This window comes from Phoca vitulina, unplaced genomic scaffold (genome assembly GCF_004348235.1).
Source record: "Phoca vitulina isolate PV1807 unplaced genomic scaffold, GSC_HSeal_1.0 scaffold22, whole genome shotgun sequence".
Lineage (NCBI taxonomy): Eukaryota > Metazoa > Chordata > Mammalia > Carnivora > Phocidae > Phoca > Phoca vitulina.
Genome location: NW_022589725.1, coordinates 17,740,713 through 17,766,709, shown reverse-complemented (window position 1 = coordinate 17,766,709; position 25,997 = coordinate 17,740,713). Strand labels below are relative to the sequence as shown.

Here is a 25,997-nt window from a genome sequence, read left to right as displayed (position 1 = left end):
GCAGGGATCCACCAATGGTGAAAATCCATCAGGGAGGAGGAGTTGTGGGGGCGGGGCGGAGCGGAACGGAGAAGCGTGCATTGGACTAGCTGCGTGAGGAGGCGGGAAAAGGCGTGTGTTTCCGAAGGAGACTAGCCAATGGGAGCTCCGGCTTGACAGCGGACGGCTGGCGCTGGCGCCCGGAATCCCAGAAGTAAAGTAAGTAGCTGGGGGCGAGAGGCGGTGTCCTCCAAGGTCTAACCTGGAGGAAGCTTGGTACTCTCGGCTTCGTGTCCTCCATAGCCAGGGCTTGCCCCTCACGCATACAAAGCAGACATTTGTTAGGCCCTGAAGTGGAAAACCCTGGGGATCCCACCTGTGTAAGAGGAGAGACTCACGTGATAAGGAAGTGAAACCCAAACTTTAGTCGGCTTTGCTTTGCCAAGTACTTATTAATTATGCTAGCCACTGAACTAAATAATCGCTTTATCTCATTTATTCTGCCGGGAAGTAGATACGATTTTTATTTTACAGATAAGATCTTCCACGGTTTTTCAAATTTCTTTTCTGGACTGTTGAAAGACCTCTTGGACAGGAATGCTGCCTGCTTCGTTCATAGTGGATGTTCACTGTGTACCTGACAGATCCTAGTACTTGAATGGATTTAAACATTCTCCTAAAGGAGGGGCACCTGGGTGGCTGAGTCGGCTAAGCGACTGCCTTCGGCTCAGGGCAGGATTCCAGGATCCTAGGATCGAGCCCCCGTTGGGCTCCCTGCTCGGTGGGGAGTCGGCTCTTCCCTCTCCCTCTGCCCCTCCCCCCCGCTCATACTCTCTCTCTTGCTCTCTCTCAAATAAAATCTTAAAAAAAAAATTATCCTAAAGGAAAATTATTCAACCAAGGTCTCATAACTACAAAGTGCCCACTAGAATTAGAACACAGATCTGTTACCAAAGCCTACGATAACCATTGTACGTACTACCTGCCTTCCTAAATTCGTTAATACCTGTGTTATTCAAACATTGCCTTCAGCGGTCCCTATTCTCTGCTTTGTGAGTGATGTAAAACAAGTATGAAATGAGGTCCCTTCCCCTAAGCATACTGTAATTTAACAAGGAAACTTGCACATGTAGGAGTTGCAATTTCGTGTTAGCAATTTTGACCTTAGCTGTGGGTTCTGGGTAAAGTAGTGAGAACTCTGAGAAAGGCATTCTATTTTCTTGATTTCTATAAGTATATTCCCAAGCTTCTGCAACAGTGCTTCACAGTGACGGTAAACTAGGTGTGGAGGAATACTGAACACCGGCTGTGCTACCAACACATTGCACAAAGACTTGATGGGTTTTTTGTGGAAGGAGAAACAGACCACTCCTTTCAGGCCATAATTTATTTATAGAAAGATTTGCTTTTGTATTTTGTCATCTGTTTCAATGTTACTTATAAAAGTAAATAGCATAGTAATGGTAATTTTAAAGCTCTTTTAATCTGTTGAGGACTGACCACCATTTTGACCAATGTCAGTGGTTACTTCTTCATCTGAAGATCAGACACCTCGAGTAAATTAAGCAAGGTTTATTATCTCAAAGATGTAGGAAGGATGTCAACACAGAAAAAGCCACAAGGTCATCCTTGATAGAGGTAGATAGAGATGTATCCATATCCTCACCCTTAGGGTACGTTAATTGTGAAAGATAACATCAGTCCCTCCAGCTCAGCTGTTGCCTTTCAAAACCAGCCTAATATAAGGAAGCTGGTAGAGCAGTGCATATAAATCAAAGTTTCAGAATGCACAGTATGATTACTAGGGTAGATAAGCCCCTACAGTTTGGCCTGAACAAACTTCTCAGCCATTCCTCTCAGTCTTCCCAGGATGAGCTTAAACCGAGTACATTTCTGAAGTTAGCACTGGAGAGAACAGGGAGCAGGTATTCAGACCCCTGAAAGTCTTTTCAGCAAGCTTTAGGGTCTCTCTCTATATAAACTGTAGAAAGAAATTAAAAGTAAAAATCTCCCCCTATCTCCAGCCCAAAGAAAAATTTTGATTTTTTTTTTTTTTTTTAAGATTTTACTTATTTGAGAGAGAGAGAAAAAAACAGGCACAAGCAAGGGGAGCGGCAGGTTCCTCACTGAGCAGGGAGCCTGACACGGGGCCTGCCGCTCCCCCTGTTTGTGCTCTCTCTCTTGCTCTATGTGAAATAAATAAATAAAAATCTTTAAAAAAATAAATAGCAACTTCTTTTAAAAATTGTTAATTAACAGGGGCACCTGGGTGACTCAGTCGGTTAAGCGTCGGCCTGCATCTGCCTTCGGCTCTGGTCATGATCCCATTGTCCTGGGATTGAGCCCTTTGTCAGGTCCCTACTCAGCAGGAAGCCTGCTCCCCCCCTCACTCCCCTCCCCCGTCTTGTACTCTCGCTCACACTCACTCTCTCTCCTCTCTCTCTCCTCAAATAAATAAAATATTTTTTTAAATTGTCAAACATAAACAGACTTTATCTGCTTTTTATCTTGCCCTTCGTATCGCCTTTTTATTTATTTATTTTTAAAGATTTTATTTATTTATTTGACAGAGAGAGAGATAGCGAGAGCAGGAACACAAGCAGTGGGAGTGGGAGAGGGAGAAGCAGGCTTCCTGCTGAGCAGGGAGCCCGATGTGGGACTCCATCCCAGGACCCTGGGATCATGACCTGAGCCAAAGGCAGACACTTAACGACTGAGCCACCCAGGCGCCCTCCTATCGCCTTTTTAGTTCTTACTTTGACAAGTGTTCTCAGATAGCTAAACTCAGCTTAATGAGGCGACATGCAAAATGGAATTGGGAGTGCACTCTACAGATTTGTCAAACTTCTTAAAGCTTCAAAAATGCAAATCATGCCCTCCCACAAACTTACAGACCTACTCAATCATTAGACAGTCCATCTAAATTATAATGTCGGTCTCCTGTCGGCGAAATTATAGGTCACATTTTTTCAAACCAATAGTCTACGTGGAGGCGCAGGTGGCTTTAAGCAAATATTCATCTATTGATCACATATGATGAAACAGTACTACTCAGTCCTGATTATTTATTAGAATTACCTGGGGAGCTTCTAAAAGATACTAATGGAGGGCCTACCCTAGACCAACTAAATAAGAAACTCTGGAGATGGAGCCTAGAGGAATAGGCTTTTTTGTTGTTGTTAAGCTCCCCAGGTCTTTTTTTTTTTCTTTTTAAAAATTCTATTTATTAGAGGGAGAGAGCATGAGTGGTGCAGGCAGGGGAGGGAGGCAGAGGGAGAGGGAGAAGCAGACTCTCCGCTGAGCAAGTAGCTGGATGCAGGACTGGATCCTAGGACCCTAAGATCATGACCTGAGCCAAAGGCAGAAGCTTAACTGACTCAGCCACCCAGTGTCCCTCCCCAGGTGTTTCTAAGGGGCAGCTAGACTTGAGAATCACTCTAATACATGATATCACCTTATAAAGAAAGTGGCTAGAAATTATATAAAAGAGTAAAGTGGCCAGAAATTATATAAAAGAGTTTACAGCATTTTTCTCTCCCAACATTCATTAATATTTTCTGATCAACAATTATATCTAGAAAGTGTGGAAATGCAGAAAAGTATAATAGAAAACATTAAAATTATTAGTGGTACTATCAGCCCGGGTAATTGCTGTTACTATTTACATTATTGCATTTTCATTCTATTTTCCATGCACTTACACTTAGATATAACAATTTTAGAAAACTGGAATGCTACTATTTACACCATTTCATAACCTGACTTTTCTTTTTATCCTTAAATGTTCTTTAAGAATGGTATTTGAAAGGCTGTTTGGTATGCCATCTTACAATTTATCATAATTTAGCTAATGGTATTTTGTTAGAACTCAAGGTTATTTCCAACTTTAGAGGAAATTTTAATAATTCTATAAGTTGTTTTATTTATTTATTTATTTTTTAACGTGAGTAGGCTCCAGGCTTGGTGTGGAATCCAGTATGGGGCTTGAACTCACAACCCAGAGATCAAGACCTGAGCTGAGATCAAAAGTTGCTTAACCAACTGAGCTACCCAGATGCCCCTCTATAAGAAATACTCTTAAACATGCTTCATCTTGTTAAGTACCTCTGATTACTTCTTTTTTTTTTTTTTAAGATTTTATTTATTTATTTGACAGAGAAAGAGACACAGCGACCGAGGGAACACAAGCAGGGGGAGTGGGAGAGGTAGAAGCAGGCTGCCCGCTGAGCAGGGAGCCCGATGGGGGGCTCGAGCCCAGGACCCTGGGATCATGACCTGAGCCGAAGGCAGACGCTTAACGACTGAGCCACCCAGGCGCCCCTCTGATTACTTCTTTAGGAAAAAATCCTAGAGATTGATTTTGGGTCTCAAAGAATAAATAAAATTTGAAAGCTTTCATACACATTACCAAGTTCCCACCAGAAAAATTATACAATTTATACTCTAATCTTAAATGTATGAAAGTGCCCACTTCCTTGATTTCTTCCTAACAAGGAATGGTGACATAATTTTCACTAATTTGGTAGATTAAAATTCTGTCACCCTTTAATTTACTTTTTTGTCTATTAATGTGGCTAACCATTTTGTTCATATACTTACTAAGACGGAGCCGTGGTCCCTGCAAGCTAGCTACTTCTGGCTTTTGTTTGGAGGCATAAAGTCCCCTTTTCTCTTGATCAGTTTGAATTGGATTCTCTGTGCTGGAAACATAAAGTGTACTAACGAACACGTGCTCTTAGCCATACTGAAGTTTTAAAACTTACGTAGTCATTCCTTAGTTTTATGGGATTTTCCTTTTATGTTTAAAGCCCATAGCAAGATCTCATAAATATTTACCAAAAGACTTTTACACATCTTATTGGGTTTATATTTACTTGAAAAAAATTTTAAAGATTTTATTTTTAAATAATCTCTACACCCAACATGGGGATCAACCCCAAGGTCAAGAGTCCCATGCCCTGAGCCAGTATTGATTTGAATTTTGGATTTATTTATTTGAATTTTAATTATTTAATCTATCTGGAATTTATTTTGGTGAACAGTTATTAGGAAGAGTCTATAGCTTTATTATTTCCTAGACATTTAATCAAGTTTGATAGTTTACTTAACACATTGTTTCTCTCACTGATTGGAATAGCACCTTTACCAGATGTTAAAGTGATCCTCTTAAAACACAAATTAGATCATGTCAAAGATCTTCTGATAATTTTCCCTTGCACTTGTGAAGTCCTATGAGCTCTCACTCCTGCTTCCTATGCAACCTCACCTTGCACCAGTCTCCCCTTTTATCAATGTGTCCCAGACATATCAATTTTTAGTTCTTTTATATGTCAATTATATCTCAATAAAACTGGGGGAAATTACCCTAAAAAAATCTTTGAATTGTAAAACAAACTACTACCTGAACATGTTCTATATACGCTGTCCTTTTTCAACATACTATTCTTTCAGGCTAGAATACTCTTTCTTCCGTTCTCCAAACAGCTAGCTTTTCTGATAAAATTCTACTACCTTGGAAGGCCTTCTCTGACCACAGGTCATTGCCATTCATATGCCCTCATTTCAACTGATTGTGTGCAATGTGGGTGCCACCTGGGTGGAGTTTAATTGCCATTTAAAATGTCTTCAAATTGATTACACTTTATCTGGCATTAAACCAAAATGTTATTATGTAAGCAAAAAGTAAAGAAACAGAGTAGCCAAGCATACATTTGTTATTAGTGAAGCAAACGGTCCTCCCTGGAGTGAGCCAATCCCACATTTTGCAAAGGAATGAAGACTCTGAGACAACTAAGAAAGCAAAATACTCACAAATGGATAAAACTACTATGTTTTGATATTAAAATATATGCAAAGGATAGTTGATCATACATAAAGCAAGAAAGTGCCCATATCAAAATTTACCAATGGGAAACCATCAACAGAATGAAAAGGCAACCTACTGAGTGGGAGGAAATAATTGCAAATCATGTTAAGGATAAGGGGCTAATCTTACACAATAACAAAAACCAAACAATCCAATTCAAAAATTGGGCAAAAAGCCTGAATAGACATTTTTCCAAAGAAGACATGCAGATGGCCAACAGGCATATAAAAAGATGCTCAACATCGGGCGCCTGGGTGGCTCAGTTGGTTAGGCGACTGCCTTTGGCTCAGGTCATGATCCTGGAGTCCCGGGATCGAGTCCCGCATCGGGCTCCCTGCTCGGCGGGGAGTCTGCTTCTCCCTCTGACCCTCCCGACCCTCCCCCCTCTCATGTGCTCTCTCTCTCTCAGTCTCTCTCTCTCAAATAAATAAATAAAAATCTTTAAAAAAATAAAATAAAATAAAAAGATGCTCAACATCAATAACCATCAGGGAGATGCAAATCAAAACCACAATGAAATATCACCTCACATCTATTATCAAAAAAAAAAAAAGAAAACAAGAAATAAATGTTGGCAAGGAGATGAATAAAGGGAACCCTTGTGCACTGCTGGTGGGAATGTAAATGGGTACAACCACAATGGAAAATAGTATGGAAGTTCCTCAAAATATTAAAAATAGAACTACCATGTAATCCAGCAATTCTACTTCTGGATATTAATCCAAAGAAAATGAAAACACTAACTTGAAGAGATACATATATCTGCATGTTCACTGCAGCATTATTTACACTAGCCAAGGTATAGACAACCTAAGTATCCATTGATGAATTAATGGATACAGAAATCGTGACACACACACACACACACACACACACACACACACACCCCAGAATATTATTCACCCACAAAAAAGGATGAACCTTGCCATTTGCAACAATATGGTTGGATCTTGAGGGCATTATGCTAAGTAAATAAATCAGATAGCGAAAGACAAATACCTATGTGGAACCTAAAACAAATCTCTATGTGGAACCTAAAACAAAAAAACAAAAATAAAAAATTGAGCTTACAGATAGAGAACAGATTGGTGGTTAACAGAGGTAGGGGGTGGGAGTGGGAGAAATAAGTGAACTGCTTTCTTGTGTGTTTTTGTTTAAATTGACTTTAAAGACTTAAAAAAATTTTTTTTAATTTACAAGTGGATGGCACACACTTGGAAAAGATTCCAGAGACAAGAGTGTAGCACTCTTGAGAAAGCTGCATCAACACCTGTGATAAGAGTATGCTAGCATATGGAAACACAGTAGTATCAGCAACTGTGAAAAACTGAATGTGGAGAAATATTAAGAATGCCTTGGGGCGCCTGGGTGGCTCAGTCGTTAAGCGTCTGCCTTCGGCTCAGGTCGTTATCCCAGGGTCCTGGGATCGAGCCCCCCATCGGGCTCCCTGCACCGCAGGGAAGCCTGCTTCTCCCTCTCCTACTCCCCCTGCTTGTGTTCCCTCTCTCGCTATGTCTCTCTCTGTCAAATAAATAAATAAAATCTTAAAAAAAAAAAAAAATGCCTTAATTCACTTTGATTACATTTTTATGTATGCTAAAGAGTAATATACAATACAAATATTTTAAATAATCTAAAAGTTCTTTCAGTAATTACAAAATAGAAATTCTAAATGATAAAGCAATGTGTGACGGTTTGACATTTTATTTTTTTTCTTGTGCTACATGAAAACAATGGTGCATCTTAACTTAGTTATCTTGCTTTCAATGAAACAGATTCATCCGTTAGAATTGCCAGAGAGAAAGAATAGATTAGGGAAAGGCAATATTTGAAACAATAATAGTTGAGAATATTCTAGACTTGATGTAATATATAAATCTTCTGACTTGGGGACACTAAACTCTCTAGACAGCATAAATAAAACTAAATCCACATCAAGATACATAGTAGAAAAACTAACTCTACAGACCAAGATAAGATAGCAAATACAACTAAAGGGAAATGCTATAACCAAAGCAAAAGAAAAATAACAAAATGGGGGGAGGGAAAAGATATGTAATAGAGAAATGATTAATACATAAAGTGCTCCTTGTAATCAATAGGAAAGAGTTTAATAGAAAAGATAAACATACAATGATCACTCTTAAAAATACATATATGAAAGTTACCCAACCTGTAACAATTTTTTTAAAAGATTTTACTTATTTATTTGAGAGAGAGAGAGAGAGCACGAGCAGGGGGAGGAGCAGAGGGAAAAGAAGAGGAAGAAGCAGACTCCCCGCTGAGCGGAGCCGGCCTGTGCAGCTCCATCCCAGGACCCTGAGCCCAAGGCAGACACTTAACCTGCTGAGCCACCCAGGTGCCCCCTGTAAATATTTTAATATGCAAATTGAAATTTTCACACGAATAAGCATTGATTTTATTTTATTTTTTAAGATTTTATTTATTTATTTGACAGAGAGACACGACGAGAGAGGGAACACAAGCAGGGGGAGTGGGAGAGGGAGAAGCAGGCTTCCTGCTGAGCAGGGAGCCCGATGCGGGGCTCGATCCTAGGACCTTGGGATCATGACCTGAGCCGAAGGCAGATGCTTAACGACCGAGCCACCCAGGCGCCCCGAATAAGCATTGATTTTAAAACAAGATTGGTAATATCTATAGTTAGGAAAATATGGGGAAATGAGCACGTCCAGAGTCTTAGGTAAATTGCAATCTTTCAGCGGCCAATTTAGTAACATTTATCAAAACTTTAATGCGTATGCTACTTCAAGGAGTCGATCTCACAAAAATCAACTAAGTGCCCAAAAGTGTTCGTAATTACAAGAAACTGGTAAATTTGGTTACATGCATAGGATAGTATGCCATTGTTTTAAGAGATGCTGATATAGAGGTGGTATGTGACAGAAAATTAAACGTATCTTATTAAATACATCGCAGAAGTGTTTCTGGTATGAACCCATTTTGTTTTTTAAAAATGTATTTGTATACGGGCGCCTGCACATGATCCCGGGCTCCTGGAATCGAGTCCGGCTTCGGGCTCCTTGCTCAGCAGGGAGCCTGCTTCTCCCCTGCCTGCCGTTCCCCCTGCTTGTGCTTGCTCTCTGTCTCGCTCTGGCGCTCTCTGTCAAATAAATAAATAAAATCTTAAAAAAAAAAATTTGTATAGAGAAAAGAAAGCTTAGAAAGTTGTATACAGTAAACAACACGAGCTTGGTGTGCGTGTCGGCGGGGAGGGGGCAGATAATTTTGTAATCATAACTGTACACCTCTTTACCTTTTGACTTTTAGGAGCACATCACTTCTATAATAGCAAAAATAAAATGCACATTTAAAACAGCTATACTCAGGCTGCAAGGCGTTTTCCTCCTGGTAGGTTGGATTTGCGTTTCACTGGCTAAAATCTTTCTATCCCTGAAGCGGGAGGTGGAGGAGGCAGCACAAAACTGTAACTCTAAGAACCCCAACCTGGGTCTGGCCTTCACAAGCCTAGACTTGTTTAGCGTCCGGGTTCTCAGAACAGGGAGAAGAAGGCAGTCCTACAGGAGGCGGAGGCCCCGCCCCTGCATCCAACCCTCCAATGGATGTTCAGGGAGGACGGGCTACATGCAGATCAGGGACACTATTGGCCCTAGAGTCTCTCCGCCAGGCAATGGGCGGGGCAGCGTGGTGACGTACCCACACGCGGCGCAGAGGCGGAGAGCGCGCGCTCCCAGACGCGGCGCTATTAAACGGTTGCAGGCTCCGCGGGCTGGGTGTGATTTTCTGCCTCTCAGACTTTCGCTCCTGCGTTCGCCGGCTCGCTCTTATCGTCTGACGCCCAAGCAGGCTACAACTTCCTCCTTATCTCCGCCTGTAGCTGCGTCGTTGTGATTCTGCCACCATGTTCGAGGCGCGCCTGGTCCAGGGCTCCATCCTGAAGAAGGTGCTGGAGGCGCTTAAGGATCTCATCAACGAGGCCTGCTGGGACATAAGCTCGAGTGGCGTAAACCTGCAGAGCATGGACTCCTCCCACGTCTCCCTGGTGCAGCTCACCCTGCGTTCCGAGGGCTTCGACACGTACCGCTGCGACCGCAACTTGGCCATGGGTGTGAACCTCACCAGGTGAGCCCCGGGGTAGCAGAGAGCCGGGCTCTCGTGCACCCCCACCTCCTGCTCTTGGCGGGAGCGCCTGCTAGCTAGGCCTTCATTGGCTGGCATGGGCGACCTGCGCTATCTCATTGGCCTGCGACGCCGAGGGGCGGGATCTAGCGGAGCGCGCGGTTCGGAAAGCCCGCGCTGGCAGCCGCGCGAACCGGCTTTTTCCGCGCCAAAGTCACAAAGCGGGTGGTGGCGGGAAAATGACGGGCTTCTTCGCAATGCCAGGAAAAGCCTTGCACAGCTCTTTGGCCATTAAGTGCCGGCGGCCTTGGATGAGAAACCTTTGGCTTGATTGACTTTAACTGCTTTATGATGTGCCTTAGTTCTGTCAGCCTACCTAGGGACAATCGGTTGGTTCTGGTCTTTTATTATTATAAAGTTGCAGTGAGCACCCTGAGTTCCTGGACTTAAAATTTCTCCAGGGCAGTGGCTTTCAACTTTTTATTACTACTTGTCTGGTACATAAACATGTTTAAATCTTAAGGCTTATGAGAAATACTTACCCCGACTACGTGCAGTGTGTTTTAATGAGTATCCTAGATCACCTTTCATGATCGTCGCGACCGAATAATTTGCTTCATCCATCAAAGGGATTTGCAATTCATAGTCTTCTGTTGATATCCAGAAGTGAAATTGCTCGTGGTAGGGTGTGTGCTTGTTAAAATATAAATACTGCAAAATTGCATTACAAAATGGCCGGATCAGTTTACCTAACTCACGCAATTCCTCAGACAACCCTGGTAAAAATGGCAACTCCTTGTTTTAATTGCGTCAGAAATCGATCTTGAGAACATTGTGTTGATTTTAAATCCTGTGTCTTCTGTGCTCTAGCATGTCCAAAATACTAAAATGTGCTGGCAATGAAGACATCATTACACTAAGGGCCGAAGATAATGCGGACACCCTGGCACTAGTATTTGAAGCTCCAAGTAAGTCATACCCTTCTACTAAGTTATACTGGAGGAAATTTAAATGCAGTGCATTTCTCAAAGTTGTGAGAAATTTAAGAAAATGTTTGTGATGATCGTAGAACTTAACATCATAGTTATAAACTTAAATGCTTTTCTTCAATCTGCTTTCTTTTGGTAGATCAAGAAAAGGTTTCAGACTATGAAATGAAGTTAATGGATTTAGATGTTGAACAACTTGGAATTCCAGTGAGTATCAAAGTTTCTGACTGTACTGTACACAAGTCATGATAGTTACATAAGATAATGTTAATAATACCATTTAAAGCCCAGTTTCAAACAGAATTTCTATATATCTGCTGATAACATGCTCCAAAGTGGGGTTTTAGTATTTATACTGACATTTATAATTTCATTAAACTGCAGTACTCTAAAATGAATCATTGGTTGAATTCATTGCGCTAAATGTGTATTTGCGTTAACCTCCATCCCCCCCCCCTTTTTTTAAGAGTAGACTTTAAAGCTGTGTTAGCAGAAATTCATTAAGGTTAAGTTTATCAACATAGAAGGAGAGAAGAGATGTTGAGATGTTTAAAATTCTTAGTATCTTATTTTCTTGTTTTGTTTTGGTAAGCAATTGGGCCTCCTTGAACAGCCATCATCGTTTGTATGCCATGAATGTCCTCTTGATTTAGCCCAGGAGGTGATTGGGGGAGGCTCTTTTCCCTGAATAGTGCATTTATCATTGAAGGTTTAAACTCTTAATTTTAGTTTTCTTAGTATGATTATTCTTATGACATACTTGTTTTATATCTACATTTATTTTTTTGAGTGTTAGAGTATGTTAGGAAATTACACAATGAGTGATATTTCAAAGTAATCAGGAAATCTTAAATTCTGAATTCTTGTCTAGATGCGGAGTCTTCAGAAAATGAGAATGCCAAATCTTTAATTTCCAGCAACTGAACTTTATTTTATTTTTTAAATAGGAACAAGAGTATAGCTGTGTAGTAAAGATGCCTTCTGGCGAATTTGCACGTATATGCCGAGATCTCAGTCATATTGGAGATGCTGTTGTAATTTCCTGTGCAAAAGATGGAGTGAAATTTTCTGCAAGTGGAGAACTAGGAAATGGAAATATTAAGTTGTCACAAACAAGTAATGTCGATAAGGAGGAGGAAGCTGTAAGTAGTTTCTTAAGTAAACAGAAAATACTTTGAAGAGCATTGTAACCCTTCTTAACATTAGGTTGTGCCTTAGTCTATTCAGGCTGCTATAGCAAAATACCATGGACAATGACTTATAAACAACTGAAATTTATTTCTCACAGTTCTGGAGGCCAGGAAGCTGGCAGATTCAATGTCTGGTGAGGACCTGCTTCCTGGTTCACAGACAGTGGGCTTCTCACCTGATAGAAGGGTCAAAGGAGCTCTCTGGGGTCTCTTTTAGAAGGGTACTAGCACCAAGCACCTCCTAAAGGCCCTACCTCCAAGTACCATCACATGGGGATTTGGTTTTAACATGAATTTTGCAGGAACACAGACATTCAGTCTATAGCAAGGTAATTGCAACTCAACAGAAGAATCTAGTTGGAGGTAAAAATTTACTTTAGGAGCTCTTATGTAATCTTTATATTAACTTTCTATACAGTAGGCCCAGTAGGGGGCCCAGAGAACCCCTATTTAGGGACAAAATAAAGAACACTCTAATTACTAAATATCTTTAAATTAAGGTTTTCCTATATAATCAAGTGTTTTTAAATAATATTTAACTAATATTTTGTAATTATATTTAAAAAAAAAAAAGCCTTGCTAGCCTTTAAATAAACATCAGTTAACTGTAAATTAAGGACAGTTGAAGGTTCTAACCTCATAGGATTATTTTTTTTTTTTTTTTTTTAAGATTTTATTTATTTATTTGACAGAGAGAGAGACAGCGAGAGCAGGAACACAAGCAGGGGGAGTGGGAGAGGGAGAAGCAGGCTTCCCGCCGAACAGGGAGCCCGATGTGGGACTCGATCCCAGGACCCTGGGATCATGACCTGAGCCGAAGGCAGACGCTTTAACGACTGAGCCACCCAGGCGCCCTAACCTCATAGGATTATTAGGATTAAATATGGTAACAAAGTGCTTAACATAGTGTCTGACATTTTAAGTTTATAGTAAATATCAGATATTCTAGTCCCTTGCGTGAGTAGTCAATCCTTAGTTTAAATAAAGACTTAAAAATATTAGTAGCAAAAGTCCAGGGGCTAATTCTGAATTATTGGTCTCCTAAATTATATTGTAGCTCCGCTGCCATTCTGGATTTTTGTTTTAATCTCGAGTTAGTTCTCTTTTTTTTTTTTTTTTGAAGATTTTATTTATTTATTTGACAGAGAGAGACACAGGAGAGAGGGAACACAAGCAGGGGGAGTGGGAGAGGGAGAAGCAGGCTTCCTGCTGAGCAGGGAGCCCGATGCGGGGCTCGATCCCAGGACCCTGGGATCATGACCTGAGCCGAAGGCAGACGCTTAACGACTGAGCCACCCAGGCGCCCCTCAAATTAGTTCTTCTATAAATATTTTTATATCTGAAGTATGAGCATTTTATGACATTATTTGGTATCAAGAATTTTTCAGTGTTTTCCTATTTCCTTGGTTATTTCGAAGTTGTTTGAATCAAGATTAATAAGCTCTGTACATTGTAGTTCGATGATAGGCCCTCAAATTCTTTTAATCCATTGGTTCTCCATTCAATTTCTTTTTTTACCCCCTCCATTACAATTTGTTGAAGCAAATCCTTTGTCATTGAGTTTTACCGAAGTCTGGATTTTGCCCATTGTATTCCTTATGTCAATAAATATGCTCCTCTAACCTGTATTTCCTATAAACTGGTAGCTACAGCTCTAAGAGGCTTGATGATACTCAGTGTTTTCTTTGTTTTGGGAATGAGAGAGCAAAAATACTTTACAGATGGTGGTATGTGTACCTCTAGTAGGTATGAGGTGTCGTATATTTTCTTAGCAGCCATAATAATCATTTAGAATCATTAGGTCATTAGGGTTGTAATGTATTAATACATTTCATTCCTTCATTTATTACCTGATTTATTTATTAGGAACATTCCCATAAAGAGAAGCTTTCTCTTATAATTTGTACCTGAGCTACAGTTCATATGGGAAAGGCAGACTAAATACTTGATTCTTTTTTTAATTTATTTTTAATTAACGTAATGTATTATTTGTTTCAGGGGTACATACAGGTCTGTGATTCATCAGTCTTACACAATTCACAGCACTCACCATAGCACATACCCTCCCCAATGTCCATCACCCAGCCACCCCATCCCTCCCACCCCCCCTCCACTCCAGCAACCCTCAGTTTGTTTCCTGAGATTAAGAGTCTCTTATGGTTTGTCCTCCTCTCTGGTTTCATCTTGTTTCATTTTTCCCTCCCTAAATACTTGATTCTTTTGATTTACCAGTCCTCAAAGTTAGTTTCATATCACTCTCCAAAGTAAGCAATAAAGGGTTTTTTGGTTTTGTTTTTAAACGTATGTTCTAGGGGTGCCTGGGTGGCTCAGTCAGTTAAGCGTCTGACTCTTGGTTTTGGCTAAGGTCATGATCTCCTGGAACGAGCCCTGCTTGGGCTCCACACACAACCTGGAGTCTGCTTGAAGATTCTCTCCCTCTACCTGCCCCCCTCCCCGTCTTGCGTGCACCCATGCACTCTAATAAATAAATCTTTAAATATATTCTAAACTAATGGGTTGCAACTTTCTTGATGTTTTTCAATATGATTAATCTTTTGTTTTGTCTCAGGTTACCATAGAGATGAATGAGCCAGTTCAGCTAACTTTTGCACTGAGATACCTGAACTTCTTTACAAAAGCCACTCCGCTCTCTCCCACAGTAACGCTCAGTATGTCTGCAGATGTACCCCTTGGTAAGATCATTGGTTTGTTGAATCTTGTTTTGTAGATGGTATAGTGGACTTCTCAATAATTAATTATGTTCCTGTCTTCTTTCAGTTGTAGAGTATAAAATTGCTGACATGGGACATTTAAAGTACTACTTGGCTCCCAAGATCGAGGATGAAGAAGGATCTTAGGTATTCTTAAAATCCAAGAAAAGAAAGTTAAGCTCTTTAAGAACTGCTTCTGAGATGCCAGCATGTACTTGAGTCTGTCACCAAATTTGTACCTCTGAATACATATGTAGATATCTTCTGTAAATAACCTATTTTTTCCTTCATTCTTTACAATTTGTTTAAAGAATAAAGTCCAAAGTCAAATCTGGTCTTGTTAACCTAGGAATATTTCTGCCTTACCCAAAAATACTTGTGATTTTCATAACAAAGGGTTTTGACTCTTAAATACAGTTTTAAGAATTTTTTTCAATTTAAATAAAAGTTATTTGAATTTCAAACATCATAAGACAGTGCCTTCATTTGGACCATGACTATTCCAAGTATCCTAGGGAATTCAGGTCAAGCTACCATTTCATATAAATGTGCTTATTTTTCCAGTCTAGAGCAGCCTGATAAAAATACATTAGATATAGCAATAAAAAGTATTCCAAACACAGTAGGTGACAAGATATTTTTGGGGATTCATTTGTCAAACTTATTTTGGTATTCTTCTAACTTGAGTTCAAGAAATGAACAAGAGGGTAGACCAAGTCCTATATATATTGTTATTTTGTCAATTTTGTTAGCAAAAACTAACACTTTTTTCAGAAGCTTTATGTACCCAAAGCTGTGTGGGCTTTAGAAGACTAGCATTGCTATAGGGCAGTGTTTCTTTGGCCTAGGGAGCCTTTTAAAAGAATCTTGCAAGATTTAGTAGATCTGTGATAGGGCCCAAGCAATATGTGCAAAAATAATTTTTCTAATATAAGTAGCCTTTTTTTGGGACTTAATCCTAGCGGTTGTGAAACGGACTGTTTAAATGTTCCTACTAATTGTGCCACAAAGCCACAAGCTGGCATAGTACATATTGAGAATTGTTTCATTAAAGTTCTTTATCCCGGTGTGTTTTGTGCTTGGTGGTTTAAATGACTGGTTTCTTTTTGTAGTATCTGGACTGAGTTGTAGTTACTGGACGGTAGAACTCCCTGTACCCAGTAGGTTCATTACCTTCTGTGTGCCTGGCGGTGGGGAAGGATATTGGCTGCAAAGGGGCCTGATGGAAGTTTTGGGAATGATGTAACATTAATAGAGACTGGTGATGGTTCCAAGACTGTATGCACTTGTCAAACTCATCCAATTGTACCTTATTGTGTGTAAATTATACTTCAATAAATCTGACATTTACAAAGCTTCACGTGCTGCAAAATGTCCCTTGTGGGCGGGCCTCTTACCTGGGTCAGGCCCGATGGTGAGGAGGGAAACTGAAGCACAAGAATGTGGGGCCACTCGAGAGTAGTGCTGGGGTACTGACCAGCAGAGACCGCGGCGCGCCTGCGGGGAAGGCCTACAGCCCTGGGCAGTGACTGGGAGACCCGGCCGTTCCGGTCATCCACAGCTTCACTGTCTTGGCTTCCGTCTCCCGTGGGTGCCACTGAGCTCCCAGCACTGCCGGAGGGATCAGGGAAAGGAACAAGTAGCCGGTTTACCCGGAGTCTGTGACCCAGGCGGCCGGTCACCCAAGGCACCTACACAACCCAGCGGAGGTGACCGGCAGCAAACCCAGGGCGCAGCGACTCCCGCAACCCCACAGGGCGGGACTCCGCCGGCGCCTCCCGAGAGCCCCCGATGCCGCCCGCAGGATGCTCCCACTAGCGCAGGACCGAAACGGGAACTTTCGAAGAGTGGAATGAGAGGACGTCGCTCCCGGTGACGCCACTTCCGGCGCGCCGCCGTTCGGCGTGTCACTTCCGGCGCCGAGCTGGGCGGGTGGGGCGGGGTGGCCGTTAGGTGAGGCGTGCCATGAGGCCTCAGGCGCCTCTGCTGCCAACCGTGAGCGAGCTGTCTGTGCGCGGGCGGCCTGGCGCGGCGTTCCGGTAAGGCGTGTGTGCGGCGGGGCGGGGACAGAAGCGCCCCCCTCAGGAGCCCGGCGGGGCCGAGACTGCGCTCCCTGCCGACATCCACTTCGCGTCTGGGTGTGGAGCGTTCGCCAGCCCGGGTCACCGCTGCCCTCTTCCCAGAAACCGGTCTTGTTTGTTTCCGTCTAAATTCGCGTCGGTTTTTATTTGTCTTCCTGGCTAGGCTTGGAGAGGGGCAGGAAGGTAGTGTGTGTGGAGGCGCATAATGCCAGGCACTGCGCTGAATGCTTTACTGATGCTTTTAAAGTCTTGCAACCCTCGTGTGTTTAGGGAGTTTGGGGGTTGCGGTGGAACCGGTAAAAAAAAAAAAAAAAAAAAAAAAGCCTTTTGGGAACTTGGGCTGGTACTCTGAAAACCTCGGTTTACGTTTTTCCTTCCTCTTGCAGAATTCTTACTCTTTGCCGCCAGTAAGCATTCGTCTCCCCTCTCCCTGACACCCTGCGATTTTTTATGTTTTGATACGGGTGTATGAATAGGTAATGGCAGAGTATGTAAACTTTTTTTAAAAAGACGATACAAATCAGAGGTGATTAAATGCCCTCAAAACCCCCACATAGCGGTAGTTTGGACTTTAAATTTTGTAGAATTAAATTTAGGTTATCATGTAATCGGGATCGCAACACTTAAAAACCTAGTATTTGATGCAGTTTGAGCTAACTTCAAAAAAGCATATAAATTAGCATTCTGGATTCAGTACTTGATTTCTGCACTGGTATATAATATAAAAAGGGACATTTGCATTTAGCACCAATTCCATCATAATGCTAGTTATTTTAGGTTGACTGCGGGCCACTTAAAACGGCTCATTAATAATTGGGATAAAGTATATAGAAAGCACTTGGAGTAGTACCTGGTATCTAACCAACACTGCGTGATTATTAACTGACATTATGATAATGATGATGGTTATTTACAAAGTATCATACCAGAGGAAGGCAAAGTCTTTATGGTTTCTGTTTTTTTTTTTTTAAATGTTGTCCTTATTGTGAAATACTTAATTTTCCCTTTTTACAGATCCACTTCACCTTTAGAATTAGCTTCACAATCAAAATAGATTTACTTGTTTTATGCATATAACTTTGTGATTTTATGGCAGAAAAGTGCACAAATTACAAATATTTCCCCCATTTAAATGTCATTGTTTTTTAATCTTATCTACTATCTCTTCAACTAGTGACAAAATAGCCATGATTTCATTACTGAAGTTGGTTTTGAATATTTTGAACAAAAACCAGATTTTATTTTATTTATTTATTTTTTTAGGAAGCTATAGAAGTAATCTGGAAAATGAAATCACTACTTTCAGTGCTTGCGGTGGGGCAGAGAGGCAGGGAAATTGGCACTGGTACAGTGCTGATTACCAGTACTGATAGTGCTGATAGCCAAATTTACAGGAAGCTCTACAGATTTTTTGCGTTAAAAGAAAGATACCCATTAAGGGGGATCAACAAAATGCTGATGTGAGTGTATTCCATATCCTACCCATTCTCCGTCCCTGGCAAGTAAGAGAATCATTTGAGCATATGCTCTTCTTGCTTTTTCCTGAAACAGGGACAGGGGCCAGGCAGTACTATAGCAGAATGACTGAAAATGTGGACTTAGGTGTCAGACTCAGATTTAAGTCACCACTCCTCACCTGCTCTGTGTGAGGCTTTGGAAAAATTAGGAGGCACAGGAATATTGGTGCCAAGATAAACATGAGGTCTGTTTCTTGGCAAATGTCTTGACTCTCGTTCTACCAGGACAAGCCAGAGTAGATACATAATGAGAATGTTTTCACTTTGTCAAAGGAATATCAGATTTTAAGTGCAATGGAGTGTAAATTGCCAGTTGCTTGGTATGACATCTCAGCCCAAAACTCCCAATATATGTAACACACTGTTGTCACTTGCATACAATGACAGTTTTCTTTGTCTTCAGACTATAGCTGTGTCAGTGTGTTATGATGCCGTCCCGTACCAACCTGGCTACTGGCATCCCCAGTAGTAAAGTGAAATACTCCAGGCTCTCCAGCACAGACGATGGCTACATTGACCTTCAGGTAAATGCCGAAGGGAGCTGATGAGACTAGCTGGCTCTGTTTCTGTTGAGTTAGCAGGAAGACCTTCCAGGTGGAGGATTTGCTAACTGTCCATGGGGATCAGAAGGAGCAGCAAGAAGGAAACTCACCTCTGAGACCCTTTCAACCATAGTTTGCAGAAGGAGGGGCCTTGGTAGAGCAGTTTCAAACAAATATAAATATTGTTCATTTCTAAGAATTTTTAGTTGTAACGCCAGAGCCCAGTAGTTATGTATTTTATTTAGTTTTTCTGGAAAATACTCAGATTGTGTTTTGTTAAGTAGAATTTTTTTAAGGACTGTGTCATTGGTTCGTTTACACTTTAGTCAAAGCCAGTTCATCTTTTAAGGGAGAAACTAGCTGCTAAAGCCAGCAGATTGTGGGAATCTTCCTTCTTTCCTGATGTCATGAGATCCAATTTATTAAAGGTATTCTTTGTGGCAAACAGTAAGTAAAACAGAATATTTGTTAAGTTTGTATTCTACCCTGATTCATTATTTATAAAATACTTAATGTGTAGCATCTCCTTTTGACCACTTCCCCTTAGAATAGTTTAGGTGGAACCAGGGCTAAGGAGGAAGAGGCAGGAACCCATCCCTTTAAATATAAACAAATCAATGACTCTTTGCGCTCTTCGGACCCATACTTGAAGGAGAGAAGTTTTTTTTTTTTTTTTGAAAGGACATCTGGGAAGCTTCCAGCCAGTTAGGTCAGATACAGAAATGAGGCAAACCTTAGAAAGCTTGTCTCTGAATCTTAACTTTGAATTGAACTTATTAACAAGTTAGGTTACTTGATCCATGGGGTGGGCAACTAGTGCTTTAGAAAAAGCTGTTTCTAAAACCTTTGACTATATGCTAACTTAACTTTGAATGCCAGAAATCACTAGTTTTGTTTACTTCTCCAGACCATGATATTCACTCTTGAATCCCTATAGATTAGTACAACCTTCCATGTGCCAGGCATTTAATAAATACATGTTTAATCAATGAATGACCATTAAAGTGTCTTTTGTTTTTGTAAGAAAATATTTTCTTATGGTGAATGGTATGTGGAATGAGATTAGAAGTAGAAAGAGTAACATTCTGCTGGAACTCCTCTGAGTGACTGTTAGAGCAATAACTAGAGCTTCACTTCCTGTTTGTCCCTTGCCTTTCTCTCCCAGAGCTCTAGTGGGTGGTAGGACTTCCTTCAAGACACACAAAGCATCCACCTTGGTTCTTATTTTCCTCCTTGCTTTAAAGTGTCTCAGTCCTGATATTTTCATAATGCTGTGCCTTTTTTGTTTATTTCTCTTCCAGTTTAAGAAGAGCCCTCCTAAGATCCCATATAAGGCCATTGCGCTTGCTACAGTGCTGTTTCTGATTGGCGCCTTTCTCATAATCATAGGCTCCCTTCTGCTGGCTGGCTATATCAGCAAAGGGGTAAGTTGAAGGGTTTGTGGGAATGTGCCATGAAATCTTTAAAGTGGGCTCTGTTGTTTTATATTCATATCTAGTACAGGATTTGCCAGCAGAAAGAAGAAAAGAGTGTTCTTTCAGATTTTGTTCTCTGATAACAAAGCATATGTTTCTTTTTTTTGAGCAAGAACATGCTTGTCCCACAGTTTCTGTGAGGTGTGTGGGGGCAGGTAGGCGCATTTTCCCTCTGAGATGTCGAGCAATCTTCCCACTGTGATAGTTTAGAACAGCAAAGCTGAGCCTTGCATTGAGGATTCCTGATTGATAACGGCTGTACCTGGAGTAGAATGTGTTATTGCAATTTTGCAGTGCCACAGACATTCCAGGTTTGGGGAGAAACAGTGAGGCTTCTATAGGTCTGGGGCCACTGACCAAACCAGGACTTGTGACTCATGAGTCTGATCCTTCTTACATTGGGTTTGGTTGGAGTTCTTGTTATGCTTCCGAGTGTTATCTTCAAAACCTAAAGTGGTGTTTGGTGGTTCTTTTTCTCGGGCTATGTACATACACTAATAGACAGTGCCCAAGTTGATCTGAACTAATAATGATCACAAGTCATGTCTGTTCTTCAACACACACCAGGCCAGGGGATGATGGTCATATTGTTCTGCAGAGGGAACACAGCCAACGTCTGAAAAACTGTGGACACTATAGAAATTGGGAATAGTAGCACTGTTGCAATAAAATGGCTGCATGTGGTTTTTAAGAAGTGAATCTGATTTGCTTTTGTTTCTTATCTATTTAAAATTATTATATGGTCACCACGTGTTTACTTGGTGCAATCTGTGTTTGAACATCTAGCTTCAGGACTGTGCCTTCAGTTAACTTTCATTGCAGTATACAGTATCAATTCCAGAGGACTCTGTTAATGATATTATGAATATTGAGAGTGGAGGTGACATCCACATGCAGCATATATCATTTTACCTTGTGTGGTTTATAAAAGACTGCTTTATAAATAAAGATGTTAAGAGAATCACTAATAAGTTTTGTTTTTTTGGTTTGGAGTTTTTTCACTTTTTATTACAGATATTTCAAACAAAACAGAAGTAAATGAAATAATGTATTAAAGCCCTCTGTGTCTACCACTCATCATCAACAGTTATAAACATTTTGCTTCATGTATTCCCCCACCTTTTTTTCCTGTGTATGAAACCAAATAGCAGATTTACATTTTGCTGGTATTCTTTCTGTTTTTGTTTTTGTTTTTTTTGAGAGAGAGAGAGAGAGCTCATGAGAGTGGTGGAGGGCAGAGGGAGAGGGAGAGAGAGAGAATCTTAAGCAGGCTCCATACCCAGCATGGAGCCCAGTCTCACAAGCCTGAGCTCATGTCCTGAGTCGAAATCAAGAGTCTGATGCTTGGGCGCCTGGGTGGCTCAGTTGGTTAAGCAATTGCCTTCGGCTCAGGTCATGATCCTGGAGTCCCGGGATCGAGTCCCGCATCGGGCTCCCTGCTCGGCAGGGAGTCTGCTTCTCCCTCTGACCCTCCTCCCTCTCATGCTCTCTGTCTCTCATTCTCTCTCTCTCAAATAAATAAATAAAATCTTTAAAAAAAAAAAAAAAAGAGTCTGATGCTTAACTGACTGAGCCCCCCAGGGACCTCTATTTTGCTGGTATTCTCAAGTAGCATCTTCAGTATGCATCTGTAACAGTTTTTATATAAGTTTACGGGTGCTGTATTAATATCTTTGACCTTGACTTCGTATTTTTGTTAGATTTAGAGACTTACTTAGATTCAGGTTTTCTTTTAGAAAGAATATATCATAGGAGGTGCTGTGTATTTGTTATGGCAGGTTGGTTTTGAAACTTCGATGTTAATCAGAATCATCTGGCAGACTTGTTAACACACAGATTCCTTGGTTCCATTCCCAGAGATTCCAGTTCTATAGGTGGGTGGTGAGAATTTGCATTTCTAACAAGTTCCCAGGTAATGCTGGTGGTCCATCAACCACATTTTGAGAATCATTGCTGTAACATTACATTAGTCCCGCATTGGGCTCCCTGCTCAGCAGGGAGCCTGCTTCTCCCTCTGCCTGCCATTCCCCCTGCTTATGCACGCATGCTCTCTCTCTCTCTCTCTCTCTCTCTCTGACAAATAAATAAAATCTTTGAAAAAAAAAGAGAGATTTTTAGATTGGGTTTACCTTAGATGAGGGAAAGCTTAAAATTAATGGGAAAAATCACAAAGGAAAAGGAGGATAAATTTAACTGTATAAACATTTAAAACTGTACCTAAAAACAAGGCAGAGTAATTTTATGAGTGGATTCATTCATTTAATACATTTATATTTTGGGCACAGCTGGGGATCCAGGGATGAACAAAGTCCCTGCTCTCCTGGAACTCCCCAAATAGTTGAAGCCCTATTGATAAAAACACTTAACACCATTTCTTCCTCTTTGACCTGTGAATTGTGCTCATGGGAATATACAGTAGAATCTGAAAGGCCAAGGAAAACAATGAAGTTTATTGTGGTATTCTGTACAGTTACAAAAAGTGAGAGACAACCAAAGTATCCAACAGTCGGTAGGGGGGTGGTTAAGTAAAACTATGGTGCATCCATGACAGTGGAATGATAGACACCATTAGTTGACATATAACATGTTAGTTTCAGGTGTACAACATGATCAATATATGTCTATATTGCAAAATGATCACAATAAGTCTAGTTAACATCCATCACCACACATAGTTAGAATTTTTTTTCTTGTGATGAGAACTTTTTTTTTTTTTTTTAAAGATTTTATTTATTTATTTGAGAGAGAGAGAATGAGAGACAGAGAGCACGAGAGGGAAGAGGGCAGAGGGAGAAGCAGACCCCCTGCTGAGCAGGGAGCCCGATGTGGGACTCGATCCCGGGACTCCAGGATCATGACCTGAGCCGAAGGCAGTCGCTTAACCAACTGAGCCACCCAGGCGCCCGTGATGAGAACTTTTAAGATCTACTCTCAGCAACTTGCTAATACGCAATACAGTATTATTAGCTCTAGTCACCATGCTGTTCATTGCATCTCCAGAACTTACTTGTTTTGTACTGAAAGTTTGTACCTTCTGACTATCTTCACCCATTTTGCCTATCTCCCACCCCCAGTGCTGAACTTTTCATAATATTTTGGCAATTGCTTGTTACACTAAGAGACTAAAACAAGGCACAGGGTATGGTGTGTTCACAACTAGAAACTAGAATGGAGAAAAGAAGGAAATAAACGAAGTATCTATGGATGAAGATGGACAATTTATTTACTTTATAATTTTTAGTGCTTTGCAGTTTTGCTACATTTTTTTTTAAGATTTTATTTATTTATTTGACAGAGAGAGAGATAGGAATAACAGGAACACAAGCAGGGGAAGTGGGAGAGGGAGAAACAGGCTTCCCACGGAGCAGGGAGCCTGATGTGGGGCTTGATCCCAGGACCCTGGGATCATCACCTGAGCTGAAGGCAGACGCTTAACGACTGAGCCCCCCAAGCGCCCCTAGTTTTTCTACATTTTATAATCAGGAGGAAAAGAGATGTAAACCTGTTCCGTTGGTAGCATACTACCCAAAGGAAATGCTCTGAAGAGTGTAAAATACTGATGTATGGGTTGAACCTATGGCTTTGTTTTATTTTAAAATTGGTAATTTGTATGGTACTAATGTGTTTGCCACCTTCTGCCACCAGGGGGCAGACCGGGCTGTTCCCGTCCTGATCATTGGCATCCTGGTGTTCCTGCCAGGATTTTACCACCTTCGCATCGCCTACTATGCATCCAAAGGCTACCGGGGTTACTCCTACGATGACATTCCAGATTTTGATGACTAGCACCAACCCTCAACCCTGAGGAGAAGAGTCACAGATGGGACTGAGACCAGCTTTAAGATATTGAGCAGAAACTGGCTAAGGGCTAAGGAGTTCTGCAGTTTGCAGATGTTAAACAAAAGAATGGCCATCCTCAAGATGTCAACTGAGCTTACAGTTACAAATTAACTAATTAGGACATGCTCTATTTTTCATCTCCTGGCTCTGGCAAAAGTTGACAAGTTTTTCCCCACGAGTATGTATCTTGGAAGAGTAGCGGTGTTAATGGTGTGGGAAAGCAGGAGGTTACCCTGTAGTGGAGAGTGTGACTGCTGCCACCCTTTTTGGAGTTCAGCATTTCTTTTAAATAGTCCTCATTGTCAGTTCTGGTAGCAAATGGAAAAATTTAATATGTCAAATTTCATATTACTAGTAATTTATCTTGAAAACATCTAAGTATCTTACCCCTACACTCATCTCTCACTTTGTGTGCTAGTGGAAGACCTTGGCAAATCAAATGTCAGTGTGGGTGCATCTGTAATATTTTTTACTTGCTTTCTTATTAACAGCAGCCAGGACTTTTTTAAAATCTCAGAGCAAGTTTCCAGAAGGTAAACGCCTTCTCTGTTCACCAATCCTTGGTCGGCTTTGATTTGGTCCACCAGTAAGTTGGCCAACATAATTTGGGTTATTCTGTTCTTTATAGATCAAGATGTTCTGTATATCGTGCCTTTAAGGACTGGACTTTGGCTGTTTCCTAAGGAAAAAATGTAGATAAGTGATTGTTATTTAGAGATTATAAACCTGTTGTTAGCACCTTGCATTATGATGTCATTCTGCTGAAGACTGCAAGACTCAACCTGGATCCCTAGATGGACTAGACTGCCTTAGTTTGATTCTGTTTCCTAGCTTGCACAAAGTGACATACTCAAAAGAAATTAAAATGCCAAAATCTAAACCTAGACTTAAAGTGAGTTAATTTCAAGTATATTTCAGAAAACATTTTAATGATTATATGAGATCTTTGATCCCAGTACCCAGGGCCATCTTCATTTTTAGATAACTGGCCTTGTGGGTCAGACTGCTTTTCAGTTGTCCTCTTACTATGAGCTTGTGGACGTGGGTGACTAGAAGCCTGGAAGGGCCATCAACTGAGATTTGGAGGGCTGTGGGTGGAACAAGTTTATTGGGGAAGGTGAATTCACTTTTGGGTGTGTTAAATTGTAGATGTGTACTCTACATTCACATGGAACTGTTGAGTAGGCAATTGGAAAGCATGGATCTGGAGTTCAGGAGAGAGTCTAGGCCAGGGCTAGAAATTAGGGAGTCATTATGGGGACAATATCTAAAAGCTGAATGATACCACTCACAGAGTGAGTGCATATGAGAAAAACACCTAGGACTCAGGAAATGAGGGATGGGGGGGCGACCTGAAGCAACTTCCAAAGTTAGGTGCATTTGGTAATGGGAGAGGAGGCTGGGGAGCCCAGTACTCTAATTGAAGTTCCTGGGCCTTGACACTGGAGATGTAAAGAGATCTATAAAGCTTTATCATGGGAACTGTGTAAAGCAAAAACTCAGACCAGAAGGTTTTGGCCAAACCAAATTATTTGGTCTTTTTTTTTTTAAGATTTTATTTATTGGAGAGAGAACGAGCAAGGAGGGAGAGAGAACGAGCAAGGAGAGAGAGGGGAAGCAGACTCCCCACTGAGCGTAGAGCCTGAGCAGGGCTCAATCCCAGGACCCTGAGATCATGACCTGAGCTGAAGTCAGATGCTTAACTGACT

At 41.1% G+C, this 25,997-nt stretch overlaps 2 protein-coding genes across 4 annotated transcripts; both read left to right on the top strand.

Moving 5' to 3' along the window:
- The first annotated feature begins 156 nt into the window (after positions 1 to 156).
- Positions 157 to 16,179, top strand: PCNA (proliferating cell nuclear antigen). The gene is made up of 7 exons (XM_032419559.1): positions 157 to 198; positions 9,702 to 9,946; positions 10,814 to 10,911; positions 11,072 to 11,139; positions 11,880 to 12,074; positions 14,692 to 14,815; positions 14,901 to 16,179. Exons 2-7 carry the CDS (start codon positions 9,726 to 9,728, stop codon positions 14,978 to 14,980), a joined length of 786 nt encoding a protein of 261 aa, XP_032275450.1. The 5' UTR covers positions 157 to 198; positions 9,702 to 9,725; the 3' UTR covers positions 14,981 to 16,179.
- A 571-nt stretch (positions 16,180 to 16,750) lies between these two features.
- On the top strand, positions 16,751 to 25,168 carry TMEM230 (transmembrane protein 230). Of its 3 annotated transcripts, none has more exons than XM_032419880.1 (4): positions 16,751 to 16,872; positions 18,835 to 18,955; positions 20,275 to 20,397; positions 24,094 to 25,168. In XM_032419880.1, the coding sequence occupies exons 2-4, from the start codon at positions 18,857 to 18,859 to the stop codon at positions 24,232 to 24,234; spliced, it is 363 nt and encodes a 120-aa protein (XP_032275771.1). In that variant the 5' UTR covers positions 16,751 to 16,872; positions 18,835 to 18,856; the 3' UTR covers positions 24,235 to 25,168. The 3 variants fall into 3 exon arrangements, with proteins under 3 accessions (XP_032275771.1, XP_032275769.1, XP_032275770.1); XM_032419878.1 differs by lacking the exon at positions 16,751 to 16,872 and adding an exon at positions 16,897 to 17,022; XM_032419879.1 differs by lacking the exon at positions 16,751 to 16,872 and adding an exon at positions 17,077 to 17,097.
- The last annotated feature ends 829 nt before the right edge of the window (positions 25,169 to 25,997 follow it).